The sequence below is a fragment of the Lolium rigidum genome, chromosome 7 (genome assembly GCF_022539505.1).
Source record: "Lolium rigidum isolate FL_2022 chromosome 7, APGP_CSIRO_Lrig_0.1, whole genome shotgun sequence".
NCBI classification, from domain to species: domain Eukaryota; kingdom Viridiplantae; phylum Streptophyta; class Magnoliopsida; order Poales; family Poaceae; genus Lolium; species Lolium rigidum.
In genome coordinates, this window is record NC_061514.1 from 118650024 (window position 1) to 118673050 (window position 23027).

General features: G+C 45.8%; 4 protein-coding genes across 4 annotated transcripts; 2 read left to right on the forward strand and 2 right to left on the reverse strand.

The window, feature by feature from the left end:
- Positions 1-281: 281 nt before the first annotated feature.
- Positions 282-2853, reverse strand: LOC124669402 (omega-hydroxypalmitate O-feruloyl transferase-like). Its single transcript, XM_047206019.1, has 3 exons — positions 2762-2853; positions 2174-2644; positions 282-1273 (listed from the first exon to the last, which is right to left on the reverse strand). Exons 1-3 carry the CDS (start codon positions 2762-2764, stop codon positions 407-409), a joined length of 1341 nt encoding a protein of 446 aa, XP_047061975.1. The 5' UTR covers positions 2765-2853; the 3' UTR covers positions 282-406.
- A 4221-nt stretch (positions 2854-7074) lies between these two features.
- On the forward strand, positions 7075-11225 carry LOC124674674 (agmatine deiminase-like). Its single transcript, XM_047210720.1, has 10 exons — positions 7075-7279; positions 8687-8800; positions 8891-8986; positions 9081-9165; positions 9632-9687; positions 9769-9847; positions 9925-10059; positions 10169-10404; positions 10488-10643; positions 10747-11225. The coding sequence occupies exons 1-10, from the start codon at positions 7187-7189 to the stop codon at positions 10834-10836; spliced, it is 1140 nt and encodes a 379-aa protein (XP_047066676.1). The 5' UTR covers positions 7075-7186; the 3' UTR covers positions 10837-11225.
- Positions 11226-12591: 1366 nt separating this feature from the next.
- On the forward strand, positions 12592-16642 carry LOC124674673 (agmatine deiminase-like). Its single transcript, XM_047210719.1, has 10 exons — positions 12592-12838; positions 14107-14220; positions 14316-14411; positions 14503-14587; positions 15060-15115; positions 15210-15288; positions 15365-15499; positions 15612-15847; positions 15943-16098; positions 16215-16642. Exons 1-10 carry the CDS (start codon positions 12746-12748, stop codon positions 16302-16304), a joined length of 1140 nt encoding a protein of 379 aa, XP_047066675.1. The 5' UTR covers positions 12592-12745; the 3' UTR covers positions 16305-16642.
- Positions 16643-16900: 258 nt separating this feature from the next.
- Positions 16901-19059, reverse strand: LOC124674438 (obtusifoliol 14-alpha demethylase-like). The gene is made up of 2 exons (XM_047210485.1): positions 18586-19059; positions 16901-17899 (listed from the first exon to the last, which is right to left on the reverse strand). The coding sequence occupies exons 1-2, from the start codon at positions 19057-19059 to the stop codon at positions 16901-16903; spliced, it is 1473 nt and encodes a 490-aa protein (XP_047066441.1).
- Between the last annotated feature and the right edge of the window lie 3968 nt (positions 19060-23027).

Here is a 23027-nt window from a genome sequence, read left to right on the forward strand (position 1 = left end):
TCACTATAGCCCATGCATTGGCAAGGTGGGATGAGAGTGGGGTGAGAGTGGGGTGAGAGTGAGGAAAAAGTGCGACGTGGCGAGGCTAGAGTGGGGCGGTGCATTGGCACCAGCCTTAGGTGTTCAGGTAGGTGTTGGGGCACTAGCTGGATTTATGTGTTATCTCTTAAAACCGGGCTATGCTCAAGCCTTTTGTTTTAAAAAAGTTAACTATAAGGAGAATTAGTCACTCATAAGTTGTTTTGCCAATAGAGTATGGATTACTATTAATAATTCTTCTTACAATATGACTGTAAAATCACTGGTTTGGCAAGCAAACTTAGAAAATCATTGACCGGTATCACACAAATCAGCTAACACATAAACGAAGCCCCCAAGACCAACATGGCACGGACACAGCAGTTCATCATATCTCGTCCATGAGCTCTTTGAAGGCATCCATGGCGGACGCCGGCAGGCCGAGCAGGACGTTAATGCTCTTCCTCTCCTTGCCGTGCGCGAGGAATAGTATGACCTCCTTCTCCGGCAGCATCACGGGCCCGGACATGGCCGGCTCTCCCCAGCCGAAGTCGGCGCCGTCGAACGCGAGCCTCGACCACGTCGTGATGAGCAACGTCGACGCCAGCGACGGCCGCGCGCGCGTCGCCTCGAAGTAGTCCACCGCCGACCGCATGTACTCGTCGGTCACCATCCGCACGGCCTCCTGCACCATCCCGGCAGCGCGCGACACCGGCGACGCCAGCAGGTCACCGGCCGTCGCCAGCGCGTTGGTCAGCACGATGCCGTTCCCAAAGTAGCCCTTGGGGAGCGGGGGCACGAAGCGGCGGCGCCCGTCCACGGCGAACAGCAGCTTCGTCTGCTGCTCCGGCGCGAGCCCCAGCGCGGCGGTGCGCGCGCGCCAGACGAGGCCGGAGAGCGCCTCGAAGGTGGTGCAGCGCTCGAGGTCGCCGCCGGCGAGGGCGAGGGCGCGCACGCGCTCCAGCCTGTCCGGGTCGAAGCAGAAGGAGCGGTAGACCAGCTCCTGCCCGCCGTACAGCGCCGCCATTCCCGAGACGTCGGCGATCTCGTCGAACTCGCGGTGCGGGAAGGAGATGACCGGAGGGTCGCGCGCGCGCAGCACGGTGCGGTCCATGAATGGTGGCACGGTGAGCTCCGCGGCGCCGCGCGCCATCTCGGCCCAGGAGTTGACGAACTCCATGGCGCCCAGGCCGTCGAACATGCAGTGGTTCATGGCCAGCCCGAGGCTGAAGCCGCCACATTTGAACCTGGTCACCTGCGAGTTAAATTGACCAGGTAAATGAAGTTAGTTATTGCTAGTGCTACTGACTGGAGCAGTCAAGTTCATTAAATTTTCAGCAGATGTGTATCCGTCCAACTTTGGTATACGACGAGACGATGGGCCATCCTAGGTGTGCAGTCTAGGGTTCCTGTTCAAAGATCGGACATATTTGTCGAACCTGTAGCAGCGCTCTTTGACTAATTTGATGTACAGAGCTTAACTGCTAATTAGGTGTACAATTGATCTTGATCTGAAATTTGGATCCTAGCTACTGGTACTACATGCTGGATGATGGGATTACTTGGTGAATGACATGTAGATGTCATGAGGTTGCTAGAAGAAAAACGGATGGTGATGGTTTGGTTGATTTATAGGTAGAAGTAGTTGGGCTAACTATGAAGAAAAAACGCATATTTTGATTTCTTTAAGAGCTCGTTTGGCAACTATATCATTTTATTTCATCTCAATGAAATGAAATGTCAATTATTATCCTACTGTTGCTAATAGTAGTAGGATTATTATCTTTTAGGTGCCGCATTGAATTCATTTTTCAAACACAGGTCAATTCTCTCTTAACACTACTCTACCCCCAACCAATTCCAAACTCCAATTATTCGACTCACGAACGTTCCATGCTAGTGCAAGGCAAACGCACAGTAACACGAGGGAGTGAATAGTGCAACGTGCATCCACAAAACTTTTATCTTCTCCCTTTCACCAAAAGGGAATGGCGCGCTGCACCATGCCGCCATTAAACGCGCAGCTCAGGGCAACCCAACCAGGGATCGGCAAGGCCGCCTCGGGCACCGGAAAGCGCCCCAAAAAGATGCAACGCGCGCAACGTATCATGGAGGGCGACGCTCAGAACGCAGTGAATGCCTGTGGCGCACGTACCTGAGCCGTGATGGGCGGCATCTCCAGGATGTTCTTGGCGCCGGGGACGGAGTAGACGAGCTGGCCCAGGGCGGCGGGGTCCGGGGTGGAGAGGTCGCCGACGTCGGCCAGGTCGCAGGCGGCGTCGGCCTCCACGAAGGGCGCGCCCTCGCCGGTGCACTCCACGGTCAGCTTCATCTCCGGGCTGATGCCGAGGCGGCCGGCGAGCGGGTGGTAGTGCACGAGCACCCGGGCCAGCGCGGCGCGAAGCGCGTCGGCGGCGCCCTCGTGGCCGCGGCCCGACGGGCACTTGAAGCAGTACACCGTCTGCACGATCACCGCGATGTTCTGGTCCAGGTTCGACAGGTAGTACTGCTCACCCGTCGGCGTCGCCGACGCCGGCGCCACCAGCGTCGGCTCGCCGCGCTTCACCGACATCAGCTGCGCCTTGCTCTCCGCCATGGCCACGCTGATATGCTTTGCCTCCGCACCCTGCACGAGCGCACGCATAGCGTGACGCAACAACAAATGTCACAACTTGCACAGATACAAGCATATGCATGCTTATGTAATCAGAACGGAGCAATCAAGTTGGCGTTGCACACTCACCATGTTGATGATCTCTCTGGGTGTTGCGATGACAGAGAGAAAGAGAAGAGAGATTGATGGATTTAGACGGAGAAAACCGGAGAGGGTAGAGTGGGGTTTGTGTGTGTTCTGAAGAGATGGGGTTGCGGCGAAGTGTTTATATAGGAAAGGGGAGCTTGCTTCAGGTTGTCAATGTTAGGAGGGGTTGATGCAAGAACAGTTGGGGTTGGAGGGGTTGCCTAACAACCAGTGTTGTTTTGCCTGGGACTTCAATTAATCAATTGACTTGTAGTGACGGAGAATCTGGACAAAGGCAACACTATCTGTTTTCTTAATCAGCTTGTCCTCCTACCAACATATGAAAGACGCTTCAGTACATCAACATGACTCGTGGATATTATGTCGAGATTCATTCTTAGTGGAAACTAGGCAAGCTCGCGCTTGCTAAGTTCAATAGTTATGTGTAGAAAAATTGGTCATAAATAGAAGGAAAGTGCTGGGCGTCCCCCGGGGGATCTGATTCCCCAGCCCCCGGGTCCCCAGCCGTCAGATCAACATCATGTACGGTCAGATTTGCATGTAGCAAAAAAATATCTCCGGCAGCAAAATAAACACCCCGGCAGCAACTGCATGTAGCAAAAAACGGTTCGCCCCATGAAATAAAAGAAAACGTCTGAGCTCGCCGGAATCTCGCCGGAGACCTCGCCGGAGAGCTCGTAGCAAAATAGTTATGTTGTTGTAGCAAACATAAAAATCATCGGAGACATCGCCGGAGAACTCACCGAAAAACTTCGCCGGAGACCCTCGTAGCAAATATATTATGCTATTGTAGCAAAGAAGCAAAAAAGTTGTGGCAAAAAAATTATTTATATGTAGCAAAATCCATAGAACCTAGACCTCGTCGAGGACACCAAGGGAGATCTCACCGGAAACCTTGTAGCAAAATATTTATGCTTTTTTAGCAAACATTGCATAATAATTGTGGCAAAAAAACATGAATATGTAGCAAAACAGTAAATTAATATGTAGCAAGATCATCCCAGCTCCGCTCAAATCAAACTCGCCGGAGAAGACATCAGTACATCACCGGAAATCTTGTAGAAAAAAAGTACAATTGCAGCACCCCGCTCCCCGCTCCCCGCTGACAGCACTGCATACCAGCGTATGCAGCTGCAGCAGCAGCAGTCGGCCCGCGTTGCAAAGGTGGGGCATGGAGGAGGGCGCCATGGGGAAGACGCTGAGAAACCAGAGCTGGCCAGAGGTGAGCGGGTGCGGGCACACGTCGAGGACGTCCGCGAGCCAGGCGGAGCTCGACTGCTGGAAGTCGGCGGAGGCCCCCCAGGAAACAAGGCGGCGCTATGGAGGTTGACCGGCGGCCGGCGAAGTGGAGCTCCCGGAGAGGTGGAATCGGAGGTCGCCGTCGGCGGCGCCATGGCGAAACCTCGCGGAGGCGCGCGGAGTTTGGGACGGAGAGCGCGTGGGGGACGAGCTCGGGAGCTCCGGGGGTAGCTCCGGCCGGCGTCCCTCGCGACGGGTAAGAAGATAAGCTCACAGAGGTGGTCCCTACCCACGTGATGAGAAAAACGAGTGGAACAGATTAGTCTGGACGTGGAGATCGGAAGGCCACGCACCCGGGGGATCAGAGCGTGGTAGCCCCCGGGGGAATCTAATCATTTTCCTAAATAGAATCTGGAAAATGGAAACACAACAGCACATCAAGATTCACAGTTACATACTTCAGGCTCCTTGCTATCTCATTTGTGGTGAAAGATCATATAAACCCAGTCTCTATGCTTGTTTCACTTGAAGAATCACAATTTTCTTGGGTCTCATCATGCCTAGTCATTGAAGAGATTGTGGGTGTGGTGTGAGGAAACATTATTTGAAGAACATCCTGTCAGGTTATCTGATTGAGTTGTCAGACCTACCTTTTTATGCTTTCCCTTCGGTTGGAACTATTGACATTTGCTCATTGTGATCAAAGTCTTGCTAAAAGGGTGTTTAGAAAGCATTGGTTTTCTTAATTATCCCTGTTTTGTGGATATACAATAGGTCAATTAGAACACAGGACCAAATTGACATAGCCTAAACAAAAAATGAATGATATGAAAAGGCTATATATCTGAAAATAAAAATAGCTCGCTATTTAAGAAAAAAAATAATTAACTTATCACATAATCTTGGTCGTTTAAATCGTTTTTTTATTTCCGGTGTAAGCTCAAAATATGATAAGTCATAGTACATCGCTACAAGGTATAGGGGCTAAGCATTAGCAGACTCCTTCGGCACGGATTTTCTGACTTTGCAGGCTACAAAGCGAGGTGTTCAAGCCACTAAGTAATAAGTCCATCTATCAGCGACTCAAAGTCACCCAAAAGCCTCCAAATCAGAAATTCTCAACCGGCTACATTTATAGGATATATATTTGTGAACTTTGTGAAACAAAATTACGGTGGGACTTGGCGCTTCTTCGCCTAGGTCATCCAATCAAAATATAATGGACAAGGTTGATACAAATTTTTATATCCAAATAGTCCAAAAATTGAAAAACTTTTAATAAATCATACACTTCCTCTGATCCATAAAATGTATCTCCCTAATATTTTTTTTATCGATCGGAGGAAGTACATTTCATTGTGTATTCCAAAAAAGCTTCATTCCAATTTTTTCGGTAAAGAATATTTTATTACTTAAAGTCTTAAGCATAGCATCCGATCTTTGCATAACTAAGATGCACCCAGCCGCACACAATCCATTGAAAAGATAAAAAAAGGATTTGATACATAAAACAACAAGTTGTTGTATCGGCCCCTAAGGTATCAACAAACCAATCTTAGATCTTGCTGGTATCCTTGTTAGGTAATAAACTTTCTCGTTGTGTCCTCTAACCGTGTAGACATGTTCGTAAACATGTCGCGGTTCTTCATATGCTGAAGAGACAATCAAGAACAGATGCACCGATAAATAACTTGCATAAGAGAATAATTTTTATCATTAAACACTTTATCATTGCTACATAGTTAAAATGATCAAATAACGGCAAGTGCTCCCAGGCTGATAAATACCTTAAACCTATAGTCTACCTATATATTAAACCAATTGCCAAAAATATTAGCAACACTTAGTGATGGATATAAGGTAGAACTTATTTAGATAATTGATCATATGTACCTTGCAAAGCTAAACTTTCCTACGTAGAATACACGATGAAAATAATGGTTTAATGAATTTTGTTCAATTTTTTTGAATAATTTAAAGGTCGCGAGGCGAAGTCACGTCTTGTGACTTTCTGAAGCAGTCACTGAGGGTGTGTTTGGTAGCCCGGGTCACCCCAACATCTTCTTCCCACCAGAGACATGCTGAGCTCAGATAGGATGAGGTGAGATTTTGTCCATGTTTGGTAGCCCGTATATGTTGAGAGATTCTCTGGTAAGATGTTGTTTGGTAGCACTTGTATGACCTGAGATATGTTTCCTTGCAATCTACATCCTAGTGCTGATATAAAATTACAACAAGATCTAAAATTTTACACAGAGCTCCCTAAACAGAAAAAGAAAAAAGCAATCGGGTCCTTGACAACCGCATCTGGCCGGAGTGGGCGTCGTTGCCACGAGTGCAGGTCTCCGAGCTAGAGCGGCGGCGCGAGTCTCCGAGCTCGAGCGCGTCGGGCCGAGGCGGAGCTCCGGCGTCGGGCCGAGGTGGAGCTCCGGCGCGTCGACCTCGCAGGCGGCGCCCGTCCCCGTGGCGCTCCCCGGCGGCGCTGGTCTCCGAGCTCGAGCGCGTCGGGCAGAGGCGGATCTCGGGCGCGTCGGGCCGAGGCGGAGCTCCGGCGCGTCGACCTCGCAGGCGGCGCCTCGTCCCCGTGGCGCTCCCCGGCGGCGCTCCCCGGCAGCGCTTGGTTGGCCGTGCGTTTGGTTGGCCGAGAGGAGCTCCGGCGCGTCGGGCCGTGGGTGGTTGACCTCGCAGGCGGCGCTCTGTCCCCGTGGCGCTCCCCGGCGGCGGTTGGTTGGCCGTGCGCTTGGTTGGCCGAGAGGAGGATGGGGGGCAAATGAGAAGAGCGGGTGGGGGTTGGGGGGGTGCGGGGGTGGGGCAGTGGCCTGCTACAGTTTTTTGCGGAACGAGCTCAACCGAGCTGAGGTGAGAAGCTCGATTCGGGCTTCGCAACCGGGCAGGGCTGAAAGCCGTTTTTCGTATGAGGTGGGCACTGCCCAGATAGACCGACCCGACCTAACAAACACTGGATGACCCAAAATTCTCGGTTGGGAGGAGATTTTCTGGGTAGACCCGACCTACCAAACTCTGTCCCTCGCTCCCTTCCCCTTCCCACATAAGCGGACTCTCATCTCATCAGTGAAATCTGAAGCAGGGGGCGCCTAGGCTGTAGGTCTTTATCGGTATCTCACTCCACCGTCAGATTAATCAGGTTTAGCGAGGGAGGAGGGGAGGATGGTGAAGGTCATGGCGGGGTGCCCGGCGAAGATGGGGTTCCGGATGCCGGCGGAATGGGAGCCGCACGAGCAGTGCTGGATGGGCTGGCCCGTACGTACTCCTCCCTCCCCTCTCCTCGATCTTCTGTTTGGTTGGATCCTCCGTGACCACACGTCCCCACCGCGTTCTTCGCTTTACTCTGTCCTAGCTTAACTCTGTTTATTCCGTACGGGAGTTTCTGATTTCGATCGGACCTAGGCAAATGTTTGGTTTGTCTGGCTTGTTCGGTTGCCTGATGGGGCTTGTTCGGTGCGGCGGCGGCGGCGGCGGCGGCGGTTCATCCGTTGGTTCCACTGTTCTTTCTTGCCGCTGCATCTGTTGTTTGCGCACCCCGAGATTCATCTCGGCATGAAGTTGCTGATGAACCGATCAACGAAAACATTCTCCTCGAAATAGGCTTTCGCCCCGCTATCAACGAAAACATTCTGACAAATAAATATCCAGATTAACACACTAGAACCGATGTATTGTCTGTTAGTCACCGACGAGTGGGTCCCGGGCGCGCATGGCAGAGAGCCAAAGGGTGGTAAACAAATTATTTTTCCATCAGATAACTGTATGATCCATGGTAGGTGCATCCAGCAGCAGCCAGCATGAACAATTGTTAAGTTATTCAATATTGGATTAATTGTCAGCTTACTCTATAGTCTATTCCTTATCGTGTGGAATCTTTGAACCGGGGCAGTACTATATATTAATATATATGCTTAATTTGGACTCGCGTAGCATTTATATCAGTTCAACCACCTAGCACATCGATTATATTTCATTAGGCAGACAAATTCTTCCAAGGAGACGCCATTTTTCTCCTTTAGAATGGGCAGGAACGATGGTTATGAGTAAATCATGTATAGGTTGCATTTGTACTCAGAACCACAAGTATCAGCAAGGTTGTGTATAGCTCGATAAATGTAATTTTGCTGTCAATACAAATTTCATTCAACTTCAATCTCTACTATGCACTGTATTTTTCTTGTCCCTGAATAACTCAATATGTCGAGCATGACCACAATTGCTTCTCCTGGTTTTCTATGATCTATAGTTATCCATCTGTCTATGTTGGGGTCATGTAGCACAACACTTGAAAAGTTATCACAATTCACGATATCTAGTTCCATGGTGTGCTTTTATCAATGATCTATAGCTATCAATATTGTGTTGACTCAACTTTACCTTTCCTTCTGACTACAGTACTGGAATGGTTGTTGTTGTTGTTGTCATAAACTATTTATAAGATATCTTATTCCCTTATGAACCAGAAACATGTCATACATTTACTATTAATGTGGATGATCTTTCATTCGTTGAAACTTGAAAGCACATTAGATTGTTGTACTAGTTTCTTAGAAGCATTCTGTAGTTTCGTTTTGTCATTGTGTATCCTCCTGCCTCCTCAGCATGCCTTGAAAATTTAAAGTACATAATCATAATAAACATCGCCACTTGTTTGTATCTTAGGAGCGCCCAGACAACTGGCGGGAGAATGCTGGTCCAGCTCGAATAGTATTTGCAAGAACTGCAATTGCCATATCAAAGTTTGAGCCCGTCACCATTTGTGCGAGTGCCGAACAGGTGACACACTTCACATGAGCTATGTTATAGACTGATGCATGATCATGTGTGACACAAGGATATTCAGCTCTACATTTCTGTCTCTGGCAGTATCCTCATGTCCACGAACTGATGGAACACCAGCCGAACATCAGGGTGGTCGAGATGAGCATGAATGATTCCTGGTTTCGTGATACTGGTCCCACTGTGTGTAACTTAAATATTCTTGTATATGTTTTTCTTCTATACCCATTTCAAGTCTGGCGTCTGGGGTTGCTAATACTATCCCTGTTTTTTTAAGTTTATTATCCGTAAAGGCAGACCAGAACCAGGACTCACAGAGCAAACAATAGCGGGAATTGATTGGGAATTTAACGCCTGGGGAGGTATGTTGTTTTAGGTTATATCTATATCTGTTCAGTACTTTACAAACATTGTATAGTTATCAACCCATACCAATGGCTCAGTAGTAATTTGCAAACGGTTCCATAGTTTTAACAAAAGCAATAGAGGACCTGGTTTGCACTAGCAAAGCAACGATTCACTCTACTATCTCTGGAGCATGAGTTTCATGATTGGGAGAGTCATGTTGTTTTAGGTTGAAGTAGTATGTATATCTATATATATTGAGTAATTTACCGCGGTTTAGTTAAAATCAACCAATGCCAGTGTCACAGTAGCAACTTGCAAACGATTCCATATTTTTTAGAAAAACAATAGAGGACCTGGTTTGCACTATCAAAGCATAGAATCACTTCTTTCTAGAGCAAGCATTTCATGACTTCACAAGTCAAGGTGTAATCACCTTCACTGCATGATAATTCAGCAAGTTCTGATCCTTCTGTCCTGCAGGAGTCGATGATGGTTGCTATGATGATTGGAGTCTTGATAATAATGTTGCCAAGAAAGTAAGGAATGAATCCTATTTCTCTCTGACCCATATTACTTGTTGTACTTAAAATTTTCCTATTCTTGCCATTAATTTCCAGATAGTTGAGATAGAGAGGATCCCTAGGTTTCCACACACAATGGTTCTTGAGGGTGGAAGCATTCATGTAGATGGCGAAGGTGCCTGTCATATCATTTTGATCAAATGGTTTCAGCGTTTTTGGTGTTTTGCTGATAATTTTGTCATATTGAAAAAGGTACATGCATTACAACAGAAGAATGCTTGTTAAACCCTAACCGAAACCCCAACATGAGTAGACAAGATATAGAGAATGAGCTGAGGGATTTTCTTGGAGTCACAAAGATCATTTGGATACCTCAAGGACTTTATGGTAAACAATCCACAGTATTTTATCACTTGCAGTTGTAAAAACCGCAAAATTTTATCTCCTCACTTGTAGAACTATTTTACTGCTTAGTAACCTTCTGATGGTTTTCCAGGTGATGAGGATACAAATGGGCATGTTGACAGTTTATGCTGTTTCATTAGACCTGGTGTGATCCTCTTGGCATGGACTGATGATGAGAATGACCCACAGTACGAAATATCAGTTAGGGCACTATCAACTCTCACTCAGGCCGTCGATGCGAAAGGGCGGCAAATAGAGGTGGTAAAGATCCACGTGCCAGGGCCTTTATATGTTACAAAGGAAGAGGGGGATGGTGTTAATGCGACGGTCAGTATCGGTATTGCAGCTATTCTCATGAGTAACTATGGGTCCATCGCAACACTGATTTCTTTGCTCGGACATGTTACCAGGGGCATGCTGTACCGAGGGAACCAGGCAAGAGACTGCCTGCCTCATACGTGAACTTCTACCCAACGAATGGCGGGATCATAGCACCTGCTTTTGGTGATAAGCAGCGGGATGACGAAGCACGTGAGGTTCTCCAGAAAGCATTTCCTGATCATGAGGTTAGTTTTAATGCTCCTGAAGCGAGCAAGACCTCTTAGTGGTAGAAATGAAAATTCAGTGAGGTTCGATGGTCTGAAGGGACTCGTGAACTGTTGGCTGCAGGTTGTGATGGTGGAAGGCGCCAGAGAGATTGTGCTGGGAGGTGGAAACATACACTGCATCACGCAGCAGCAGCCGGCGCGCCCGTCATAGTTGAACGAGGAAGGGCAAGGAGGGGCGACTGGTGTGTGCGTGACGACGATGAGACACAGCAGTCAGCCGGTGCAGGCAATGAGAGGAAATGGCAGCAAGAGCTGAAGAGATGGCTGGCTGTTCAAAGTTCAAACAAGGCTAGGAGGAGGAGCATGTCTTCGCGCCAGCATATCAGCTGATTAAGTAAGGCTTTGAATTCTGGGACATGCTACTGAGTTTCCTTTCTCGTGTATACCTCATTCAGGCTACTCGGCTCAAAATGTAAAATTAGTTTGCTGGGCATTGTGAGTAATGATGAAAATGGAGTGAATTCAGTTGAACAGCCATGAGTGGTTTTATCATTTCAGGATGTAAAACGGACAGTGTATCGATGTTTTAAAAGAAAAAAATATCCGACCTTGTATTTTTTAGGCTGCTCCTGATGCTCCATACGTGTGTCTTTTGTTAGTTCACTGCATCAGATTTCGTAAATCACCAAATTTCATATTATGGTCCAATTGGACTTTGGGTAGAACATACTTATAATATATACCAAGCATATAGAGATTTATAGGAAAAACTGAGATTTATAGGAAAAACTGAAATCTAATTTGGGCCACTAAAAGTGGGCCCAATATTTCAACATACTTTTCCCCTCTCTCTCTCTTCCATCAATTTTGTGGCACATTTAGATATATCTATGCACAAAATGTGTCTAGAGACATTCGAATGTGACATGTGTATGCCATATCGGGTCTTAAGCATTGATATCCGTGGTACAAAGTTTAGAAGGGATAGAGGAAAGGCCATGAAGAAGTCCGGAAGAATTCGAAGGAATTCTATTAGGAAAGCTAAGTCTATATCGGGTCTATGCACAAAATGTGTGGGTATATGCACAAAATGTGTCTAGAGAGCCATATCGGATCTTAAACATTGATATTCTTGGTACAAAGCCCAAGAGGAAATAGAGTAAAGTCCATGAAGAAGTTCGGAAGAATCCAAAAGAATCCTATTAGGAAAGCTAAGCCTATATTGGGTAAATCGACATGTACCGTAACTTGACCTCGAGGTGGAGTCTGAGACCCAACCCGCTATATGAAGGGCTAGGAGGAGCCACCGAGAGAGGGGATCGAATCATAGCAAAGACTCATATAACTGTAGTTTCACATATTGTAATCTCGGCGGTTCACCCTTGATAGCGATATTCATCGGCTGCCTAAGTTTGGCTGACTAGTCTGTTGATTCGCTGACATCCTCAAGTCCATCTTAATAGGCATTGATAAAGTTAACCCTTTGTCAGAATCCGTGACAAGGCTTATACTATATCTAGATATGTTTAAATCCGTGACAAAAATTATGAAATGGAGGGAGCACAAAAGTACAACGCATTGAGATTATTAACTCTCAAAATCAACAATTTGTTGGAGAGTGAAAGACGGTGTAAGATAAAAAGAATGGTTCACGCCTGTATTTATTCGATTCTTTTTAATATGAAAGGACTTGCACATGTGACTTAGGCTCACAATTCGTTATTGTCGCGCATGTTTTTGCCTATCTACTTTCTTGGCTTTGCATCGAATAGGTTTTCATCCTGTTTTATATAAATAAATAAACCTCTCAAACTTTTATTTTGGTGATTTTAGAGAACAATACACGTTTTTTTCCAAAATGTTAGAGCACATCTCAGAGGTTCTGCTACGGGTAGTTTAAAAACAGCGGTGTGAGCCCAATTCTTAGCAGGCAGCAGACCTCCTGGACCTGGACCTGGACTGACCTGCCCCGCCTCACCACATTTCTCTCCTGTATCTGTAGCTGTAGCGCCGCCCTGCCCTTTCCCTTTCCCTTCCCTTCCCGCATCATCTCATTAGTACAGTACAGCCGACCGTCAGAATAATCCAGGCTTGGCGTCTTGGCGAGAGAGGAGGGCAGGATGGTGAAGGCCATGGCGGGGTGCCCGGCCAAGATGGGTTTCCGGATGCCGGCGGAGTGGGAGCCGCACGAGCAGTGCTGGATCGGCTGGCCCGTACGTACTCCTCCCTCCCCTGACCCTCTCCCCCTCGCTCGTATGTTTGTCTCCATCTTCCATGACTGCACGTCCCGCCCGCAGCGCCTGTTCATCCGATAGATTCCGGTCGAATTCGCTCCGTTCTGGCTAGAGAAACGCTATGTGCTCGCTCGCGTCTGCATCTCTTGCTTCTTTCTCGCCGGAGCGCCGTCTCTGCCCCGGCAGCTGTTTGCTCATCCACCAGATTCGTCTCGGTGTGATAAACATCCAGATCGGCACACCAGGATTTACCAGTTACTGCCATGCGGGCCAGTGGGCCACATGTAAGGGAGCCAAAGAGTGGTCGATTTGTTCCAACAAATAAACGTATCAACGCACATGTCAGGTGTATTTTCTTGGGCATTTTTTTTATATTCACACCAACAACTGATTTTACTACATCCAAAGAATCGCTAGCAAGGTGTGAATGCATTTTTTTTCTCATAACCACATCACCAAAGTTGTGCACTGGATCGAGCAATGTAATCTTGCTGACACGACACAAATTCAGTTCACCTTTAATCTCTACTATGTGCTGTATTTCCTTCTCCCTGAATAGCTCAATCCGTCAATCAAGGTAACAATTGCTTCTCCTCGTTGTCTATGATCTGCAGCTATTTGTCTGTCTGTGTTAACGCTATTAGCGCATACACTGTCTAGTTCCTTGTTGTGCTTTGTCTCTGTCTAATCACTTTCTGTCGACCAACTTTTCGTTCCCTTCTGGCTCTACAGACTACAGCTGAGAATTTATTATTACGATTTTCAAAGGATCAGTAAGGAGTAGGCAGTCAGCATTTAGTGCTTCTTAAACTGGAGTGGCTGTTGTTGCCATGAACTATTTAAGATCCCTTATGAACCACAAACACCACATATATTAGTGTTTCTCATAATATCATAGACCACACCTATTTGGAAAATTGTAACAGTTACTCAGTGTGTGCAACATGTTCTTTCATTCATTTTCTGGTGGACTTCCTCTTTCTTTCTTTTTGTGGGAACCTTCATCATTCTATTTTCCTCACTTTCTATTATGATTGAATAGTATATATATTTATTAGAAGTGTCCTCTCAGTGTTGTCATTGAGTATTATCAACGAGGATGATCTGGGAAGCACAGTAGATTAATGTGATAGTTTCTTAAAAGACCTATGTAGTTTCCTTCTGTCATCGTGTATCATCCTCGGCATGCCTTGAACAATTTAAAGTGCAGCATTATAATCAACATCGCCACCTCTTTGAAATCTTAGGAGCGCCCAGACAACTGGCGGGAGAATGCTGGTCCAGCTCGAATAACATTTGCGACAACTGCAATTGCCATATCGAAGTTTGAGCCCGTCACCATTTGTGCAAGCGCCGAACAGGTGACACACTTCACACGAACTATGTTACAAAATGATGCATGATCATGTGCGACACAAAGGATATTCAGTTCCACTTTTTTTTTTGTCTTTGGCAGTATCCTCATGTCCACGAACTGATGCAGCACCAGCCGAACATCAGGGTGGTCGAGATGAGCATGAATGATTCCTGGTTTCGTGATACTGGTCCCACTGTGCGTAACTTAATTTTTTGTATCTTTTTTCTTCTATTCTGATTCCAATTCTGGTGCCTGGGGATGCTAATAGTATATGCCTGTTTTTTAGTTTGTTATCCGTAAAGGCAGATCAGAAATAGGACTCACAGAGCAAACAATAGCGGGAATTGATTGGGAATTTAACGCATGGGGAGGTATGTTGTTTCAGGTTGAAGTATGTATATCTATATCTATTCAGTACTACCTCCGTTCCAAAATTTAAGATGTTTTGGTAGGCTAAAACATCCTACCAAAACATCTTATATTTTGGTACAGAGCTACTCCCCCGGTTCCAAATCTATTGATTCAACTTTGTCTAGGTTCGCATGAATCTAGATGTGTTTTAGTGTGTAGATATATGCGTATCTAGACAAAACTGAGTCAACTAATTTGGAACGGAGGGAGCAATACTTTATAACGGTGTAGTTATCAACCCATGCCAATGTTTCAGTAGCAACTTGCATGGATCCATGTTTTTTACAAAGCAATAGAGGGCCTGGTTGGCACTAGCAAAGCATTGAAGCACTGTACTATATCCAGAGCAAGAATTTCATGACTTCAGAAGACAATATGTAATCACCTTCACTGCATGATAATTCAGTGTGTTCTGATCCTACTGCCCTGCAGGACTCGGTGGTGGTTGCTATGATGATTGGAGTCTTGACAGAAACATTGCCAAGAAAGTAAAGAATTAATCCTACCTAAGAACAAACTAGGTGTCTTTTGTTAGCCTCTTTCTGTACTAAACTTTTTTCCTACTCCTGCCATTAATTTCAGATACTCGAGATTGAGAGGATCCCTAGGTTTCCACACAAGATGGTTCTTGAGGGTGGAAGCATCCATGTCGATGGAGAAGGTACTTGTTGTATCATTGTTAATCAAACGGTTTCAGTCTTTTTATTTTGCTAACAATTGTGTCACATTTACAAAAGGTACATGCATTACAACGGAAGAATGCTTGTTAAACCCAAACAGAAACCCCGACATGACTAGACAAGATATAGAGAATGAACTGAAGGATTTCCTTGGAGTCACAAAGATCATTTGGATACCTAATGGACTTTACGGTAATAAATGCTGAGTATTTTGTCACTTACAGAAGTTCTAAAACCACAGGGTTTTATCTCCTTTGCTTCCTTTACCATTTTACTGATAAGTAAAGTTATGATGACTTTCCAGGTGATGAGGATACAAATGGGCATGTTGACAACCTATGCTGTTTCATTAAACCTGGTGTGATACTCTTATCATGGACTGATGATGAGAACGATCCACAGTATGAGATATCAGTTAAGGCACTGTCAGTTCTCACTCAGTCCACCGATGCAAAAGGGAGACACATAGAGGTGGTAAAGATCCACGTACCAGGGCCTCTATACATCACAAAGGAAGAGGGGAATGGTGTTGATGCAACGGTCAGTACCGCAGCTATGGTCGCTTAACTACGGGTCTTTCGTAACGCTGATTTTTAAAACCGTTTAAAAGATCCGAAAACTGTGACTGTTTTCAGGGGCATGCTGTAGCTAGGGAGCCAGGCAAGAGATTGGCTGCCTCGTACGTGAACTTCTACCCTGCCAATGGTGGGATCATAGCACCTGCTTTTGGCGATAACCAGCGGGACGATGAGGCACGTGAGGTCCTCCAGAAGGCATTTCCTGAATATGAGGTTAGTTTTACTTCTGTCAGCTTGGGAGGCTGAAGCAAGCAATGGCTGTTTTTACTGGTTGTGAAAGGAATAATTACTGTGAGGTTAGATGAGCTGAATGGATCCGTGAACTGCAGGTTGTGATGGTGGAAGGCGCCAGAGAGATTGTGCTGGGAGGTGGAAACATACACTGCATCACACAGCAGCAGCCGGCACGCCCGTCGTAGATGAACGGTGAGGAAAGGCGTACCATGATCTGAACTGCAGTTATGATCCGATCATTTATTCTTGCTCCCTGAAGGTGATAGATTGTGTGTGGCGAGGTGGAGATGGAGTACATACTGAGACAGTGCTCAGTAGCAGTACCGATATGATCTAAAACAATTGTAGCAGTATTGATAATTATATGTGTATCAAACGCCTTCCACTTTGAAATTGTGTTGCAGGCCAATATATAGATATCGTTGGAGAATAATCAGATTGTAACTTCCACGTCTTTAGGTGATTCTAACATCTAGATTGTGGTGTAAATGGTTTGAGAAAGCCTGAGTTTATTTACGTCAAAGAATAATAGTAGTATTAAGAAATCATGCCATAAAAGTAGATCTATCTTTGAGAAAGAAAAACAAGAGTTACAATTCTGGCTTCTTTGTGGCTTTGATTCTAGGGCTGCCGGCCAAACGGTTGAAGAATTGCAGTTGACGTCGAAGTAAACACATAACTGAAGTAACAATACCCACGCGATATGTCTTAGCCCGTAGGAAAGCTACACGCACACAAAGATACATCCACGAAAATACATGTTGAGGCATGACGAAATATCTTAGTTGCTAGGCAACTGAAATCTCTTGTAGCTCACCATGAGTGTCCCTTTAGGTTCTTGCATAAACTTGGTCCAGTCTGGCTTAGGAAAAGAAGAAATGAGCTTGAGTTTAAAATTCCTCAGCATATGGCTAAATATAATTTTAATTTGCATGTAGGCATAAGCCTCGCCACCACACGCATGTCTTCCACCACCGAAAGACGTGTAAGAGAATTTACCACCAGCTTTGTCCTCCTCCCTTCCAGGACTAAATCGATCTGGATCAAACACCTCAGGGTCCTTGTAAATGTGTGGCAACATACCGTTCACCATTACAAGGTTTACTAAGATGTTACCTTTGGGGATGGCATATTCATTGCCCTCTTTTCCGCGAACGATGATATCCTTTTTTACTTGGCGGACTAACGTCGGCAATGCAGGGTGCATACGTGCCGCCTCTTTGATGCAGTTGTGCAGAGTGCCCATCTCTGACAATATACGGTAGTCTATCTTGTCATTGTATTTTCCAATTATACACTTTTGCTCCTCTAAAGCAGCATCTAAGAAATTCTCATGGCTCAAAAGGCAAGCTCCAGTCCACGTACTAGTCGTTGCGCTTGTGTGCTTTCCCGCAAAGATCAAGGCAAGGATCATCCCGCTGACTTCTTCTATGGTTGTGGCCCTGCCATCTTTGTATGTTGAATCAATAAATCTCTGGAGCACATCCTCATCGACACGCTTGAAGCTCTTGCGTGACCTAACAACTTCAGATAGTATTTCTGTAAGCTTGATCCGTGCTCTGTCACGCTGACGATTTACTGGAATAGGGATGTATGGGAACATGAAACTGGCAAAGTTCACACCTTCCTCAATTTCATGAAACAATTTGCAGAACTGGCCAAACATCTTCTCTCTGACCTCTTTTCCGACAAGGCATCGACTTGAAATCAACATAAGTAGTTCCTCAAATTCATGTTTCAGATCGACTACCCCTTCTTCTCCCCATTTTGCGAAATATTTCTGTGGAACATAAATACATTAATACATTGTCAGTAAATCGAATCCTTCCTACAGTAGCAAACAAAGATGCAAGGCAAGTTTCTAACATTAGCATCATTAAGAAAAATTACACATAAGATGCTTTTGCGGGAAGTGTTGGTCTCATTTGCAGTGTGGGTAGACTACATTTTTGTTCGACACGAACCACGTGCAATTATTTCATTTCACGCAACAAATAATGTGAAGGTGTCTTGCCATCTAATTTTTGTATTACTGTGATTGTTATTATTATGTCATCCAAAGTATTATTTTTCCTTAGAATATTTATTTTGCAAAAAGTCCATAAGTGAAAATTTGAAATATAGTGGCCATCAAATCAAGTCCATAGGGCTATCAGAAAAGCCAACCCAATGAGCAATTCTTTGATGAACCATATAGGACATTTACGGCACGTCATTGTAGACTTATAAGAGCAGAAATGTAACCTATAAATGGACATTTAATACTACATTATATTTCTAACTACATAAAAAAGTCTATCTAAGTTTTCACACGATTATATAAATGTAGACTAACTAACATGTACGTAGCAAAACGGCAGAATTTTCCCAACGTATGATATATAAACCAAATGAATTAATTAATTAATTGGAAGCTTATGCTTAAAAGGAACATAAAATGCTCGTGGAGATCAAAGGTGTACTTACCTCCACTTCCTGAAGCATGGGATCAACATAGCTTCTTAGTTGCGCTGGCCTCAGAGACTCGACAAAGAAACGAGTTTGCTCCATTCGAGTATTGTAATCTACAGCAAAGCCAATCTCTTGGCCAAACATGGGCACGGTGAACTCGTTTATATCTCCTTGGGTAACCTCTGACTCCAACCCTTGGAAGAAAATAACGGATGCCTCTCGTCCAATCAAAAAAGTTATTCTTTTCCAAATAAAACTTACTGTGAAGATACTGCCGAACTTATTATACAGATCATGCATTGTTTCTTCAGGACCCTTTGTACACAGAGTAAGTAAGAGTCTCAAAAGAGCAATACCCCTCACCTCAGGTGGAGGTGGTAGTGTACACACAGGATCATAGGTAATTCTTCCATTTGCAATTTTGGTGAGTACTGCAGTGATGAAAAAAAGAGCTAAGACCATCCACAGGGCGCTAATTGTCAAGTCCATATTGCAGTTCCTATAATTAGCAATACAAGAACACAAATAGCATTAGTCTTACTTTAAGTTTTTTGATTATAGATACACTATAAATGTGTATCTTTACTACTCTCTCTGTCTAAAATAAACGTCTCACTTTTTCTAGATACGGATGTATCTAGATGCATTTTAGTTAGAGATACATCCGTATCTGTATCTAGATAAAGTTGAGACGCCTATTTTTAGACAGATGGAATAGTAAACCTAGAAAACATGACTTGGCTATTTGAAACTGGACTATCAGTATTTCAATATAAAAAAATATGTGCGAGACATATTTTTGATGCATTATGCATGTGGAAAATGAACCCTCGCAAGAATAAAATAATCATAACAGAAATTGGCTTAGACCAAAGCATATTAATTTGCGTACAACAATATATCATGCATGTTGCCACTTTTACTTCTTTGGACATTTATATTATTGTAGAAACAATAAAATACGTATTTGTTGGATAAAAAAACCATATAATGGAGCCTACGATAACCAACTAACCATGCATAATGTAGCAGAAAGCTAAACCCATCCCTACTTTTTCTGTGAACACATGTTTCACATATTTCGTTCTCCTGTTATTGGAATCAGGTTAGGCCAAGAATTCTACTATATGAAACCTGTTGTTCGATATGATTCTTTTTGGTTGATATAACGGAATTAGGTTAGGCCATGAATTCTACTATATGAAACCTGTAGTTGGATATGATTCTTTTTAGTTGATATGTATTTTTATCTTTCCAGAAGCGTGGCTATCAAATAAAGGTGAGGGTTCACCAAAAGTTCTCCATGAAACCGTGATGACTTTTGTCGTTCTGATATCAGTGCCGTCTGGAATGTGAACCTATCAATCTGTGACGGACACGGCTCAGGTGCCCCTACGGATAGAAAGCTACGACGTTTCATATTACAAGCTGTTGAAAATAGGCCTATCCAAGGCTGCCCAAAAAAGCGGTCCGGGAAAGGCCCTAGACATTAGCGCCAATTGTTCACCACCACCTTTCATAGGGTGTTTGCTAGAGATTGTTTTCTTGGCCAAAAGGAGTACTGTACATTAAGATTTCTAGTGTTCGATCACCTTAGAAAAATACACTCATCGGGAAAATAGAAGTACACTGCTTCAAGTAGTAACTGATCAGACCATGAAACTAACGTAGCAGATGGCTTAGCTCGTCAGATCTAGAGGAGTGCAGTCCATTTAGTTAGAAAGACGTGGTGTACTCAAATAAGAAACAAAAGCTACAATGTAGTACTCAGTATTCATCTGATACGTACAGTACAACCAACCTTAAGTTGGGATGTAATGCGCCGCGCGCTATAACAAAGCTCATGAGATTTGTAGAAACGACAGAAGCATATACCTGCCTCAGTACGAGCTTCGACTCCTTCGATCACCAGACGCAAGTGCTTTCTGAGGAAACTTCGCAAGGTCTGACTAAATATATAGGAGCGCAGCTACTGGTAGACGGAGCCGGATCCTCTAATGTACAGGAGGGAAGTTAGGCGAAACAATTAAGAGAAGTCAAGGCTGATGTAGCAGTAACTAGTAAGTACCTATTATGCACAGTATAAGTCACTAAACCCGGCGTGATCTTCCTGTTATGGACGGACGATGAGAACGACCCACCGTATGAGATATATATCGGTTAAGGCACTAAGTCCACGGATGCAAAAGGGCGGCAGATGAGGTGGTAAAGATCACTGTCAGCTTGCGAGGCTGAAGCAAGCCATGACTGGTTGTGAAAGGAATAATTAATCACTGTAAGGTTAGATGATCTGAATGGATCCGCGCAAGAGAGATCGTGCTGGGAGGTGGCATACACTGCATCACACAGCAGCAGCCGGTCGTAGATGAGCGGCGATGAGCAAAGGCATACCATGATCGCAACTGCAGTAACGATCCGATCATTTATTCTTGCTCTCTCAAGGCAATAGTTTGCGTGTGCGGCGAGGTAGAGAAGAAATACTACCTCTGTTTTAAGGAATAAGGCGCTCTTGTTTTACGAGCTTTTTGTTTGACCAATAATTACTTCAAATAGATAAAAATTATTTGTATGAAGTTAATATCATTAGAAAGTGCTTTTCAATACGAATCCAACGATACTAATTACATATAATATAATTTAAATTCTGCTGCTCAATTTTTATTGTTAAAGTTCGTCTTGGAATACGCATGCGTCTTATTCTTTGAAACGGAGGTAGTACATGCTGAGACAGTGCTCGGTAGCAGTACTGATTGTTAGATGTATATATTTGTCTATTGTAGTTTCTCCATATGTTAGGGGGCTTTCTGCATATGTGCACCTGTACATGTACTATATATTGTGGCATTTGGCCCTCTGGTAATACAACAAGTATATTGCTCTAACATGGTATCAGAGCTTTAGGTTAGCTCCTCCTCCTCCATCGCAGCCGCCGCCGCCGCCCGCCTCGGTATCTTGCCGCCGCGACCCGGCCGCCGCCGCTGCCTTTTCCCGTCCGCCTCTACCCGGTCATCGCCGACCACGTCTTCTTCTCATTCGCCCTGCCCCGCGTGAGGCCGCCCGCCTGCTCCCGATTCGCCCGCGTGAGGTCGGGCGAGCTCCACCACCGCCGGCCCGTTGGCCAGTTCTTCGTCGCTCCGTCGCCCGCCCCACTCCCTGTCTTCGTCGCTCCGCCCGCCCGCCCCGCTCCCTGGCCCCGATCGGCACGCCAGCGCCACGCTCCAATTTTCCTGCTGCCCCGCTCGCGCTGGGTCACCTGCCCCCGCTCAGCTCTCTCCCCGATCAGTTTTCTCTTTCCTGGCCCGATCGATCTCTTGCTTCGGCTCTGTTCCCCGATCCGTTTTCTCTCTCTGTTGACTTGATCTAGAAAAAAAAAGCAAAAAAAAAAAGTCAAAAAAAAAACCGTCGTCGGCTGTTGTTATCCGATGTATTCTTCCGCTGATCCCGCCTTATCTTTGGGTCTCCCTTCGGGACATGGTATTTGTCCGCTGCCTCCGTGTATGACGGCTAGCCATTCTTCGTCGCCGTTTGCGGCCTCTTCACGCGACTCTGCCCGTGCTTCGCCGACTTTGTTTACGTCGGCCCGCCGCTCTACATCGACTTTTGCGGCCTCTTCCCGCGGTTATGGCCGCGCTTCGTCGACTCCGTCTGCGTCGGCTTGCCGCTCTACATCGACTTTTGCGGCCTCTTCCCGCGGTTTTGGCCGCGCTTCGTCGACTCCGTCTGCGTCGGCTTGCCGCTCTACATCGACTTTCGCGGCCTCTTCACGTGGTTATGACCGCGCTTTGCCGACTCTGTCTTCATCGGTGTGTTGCTCTCCGTCGCCCCCTTTGGTGGCCTCTGTGCGTGTGGATGATAGCTCCTCGTCGGCACCTGATTGTACGTCAACCTCTCCAGTCGCGCCCCTCTCTGCGCATGAGATAGCGCAGCTTCACTGCCTGCTTGATGCTTGGGATTCCAGTTTACGTCAGCAGCCTCGCGGTCCGAGTCTCCGCCCTCGTCCTCACTGCACCTACTGTGGCCAGATTGGCCACACTTCCTCCACCTGCTGGACGCGGGATCCCAGTTTACGTCAGCAGTTCCTGGATCGTCAGCAGGCTGGCTCTTCAGGATCTTCTGCAGTTGCACTCTCTGATCAGGACATTCTCATGGGTCTTCGTGGTCTGCTCGCTACTCCAGACTCTTCCTCGTCGGGCGCTGCTGGTTCTGTGACTGGCTCTTCTGGTACTGCGCGACCACCACTTTCTACACAGTCAGGTACGTCCCCGTGGTATCTGGATTCTGGAGCTTCCTTTCATATGACTTCTGAGTCTTCTATTTTGTCTGCTCTTCGGTCTCTTATTTCTCCTGTCCGTGTTGTCACGGCTGATGGTACCTCTATTCCTGTTTCTAGTACAGGCACCCTTTCTACTCCCTCTTTCTCTGTCCCTGATGTTTCTCATGTTCCTCGCCTTCAGATG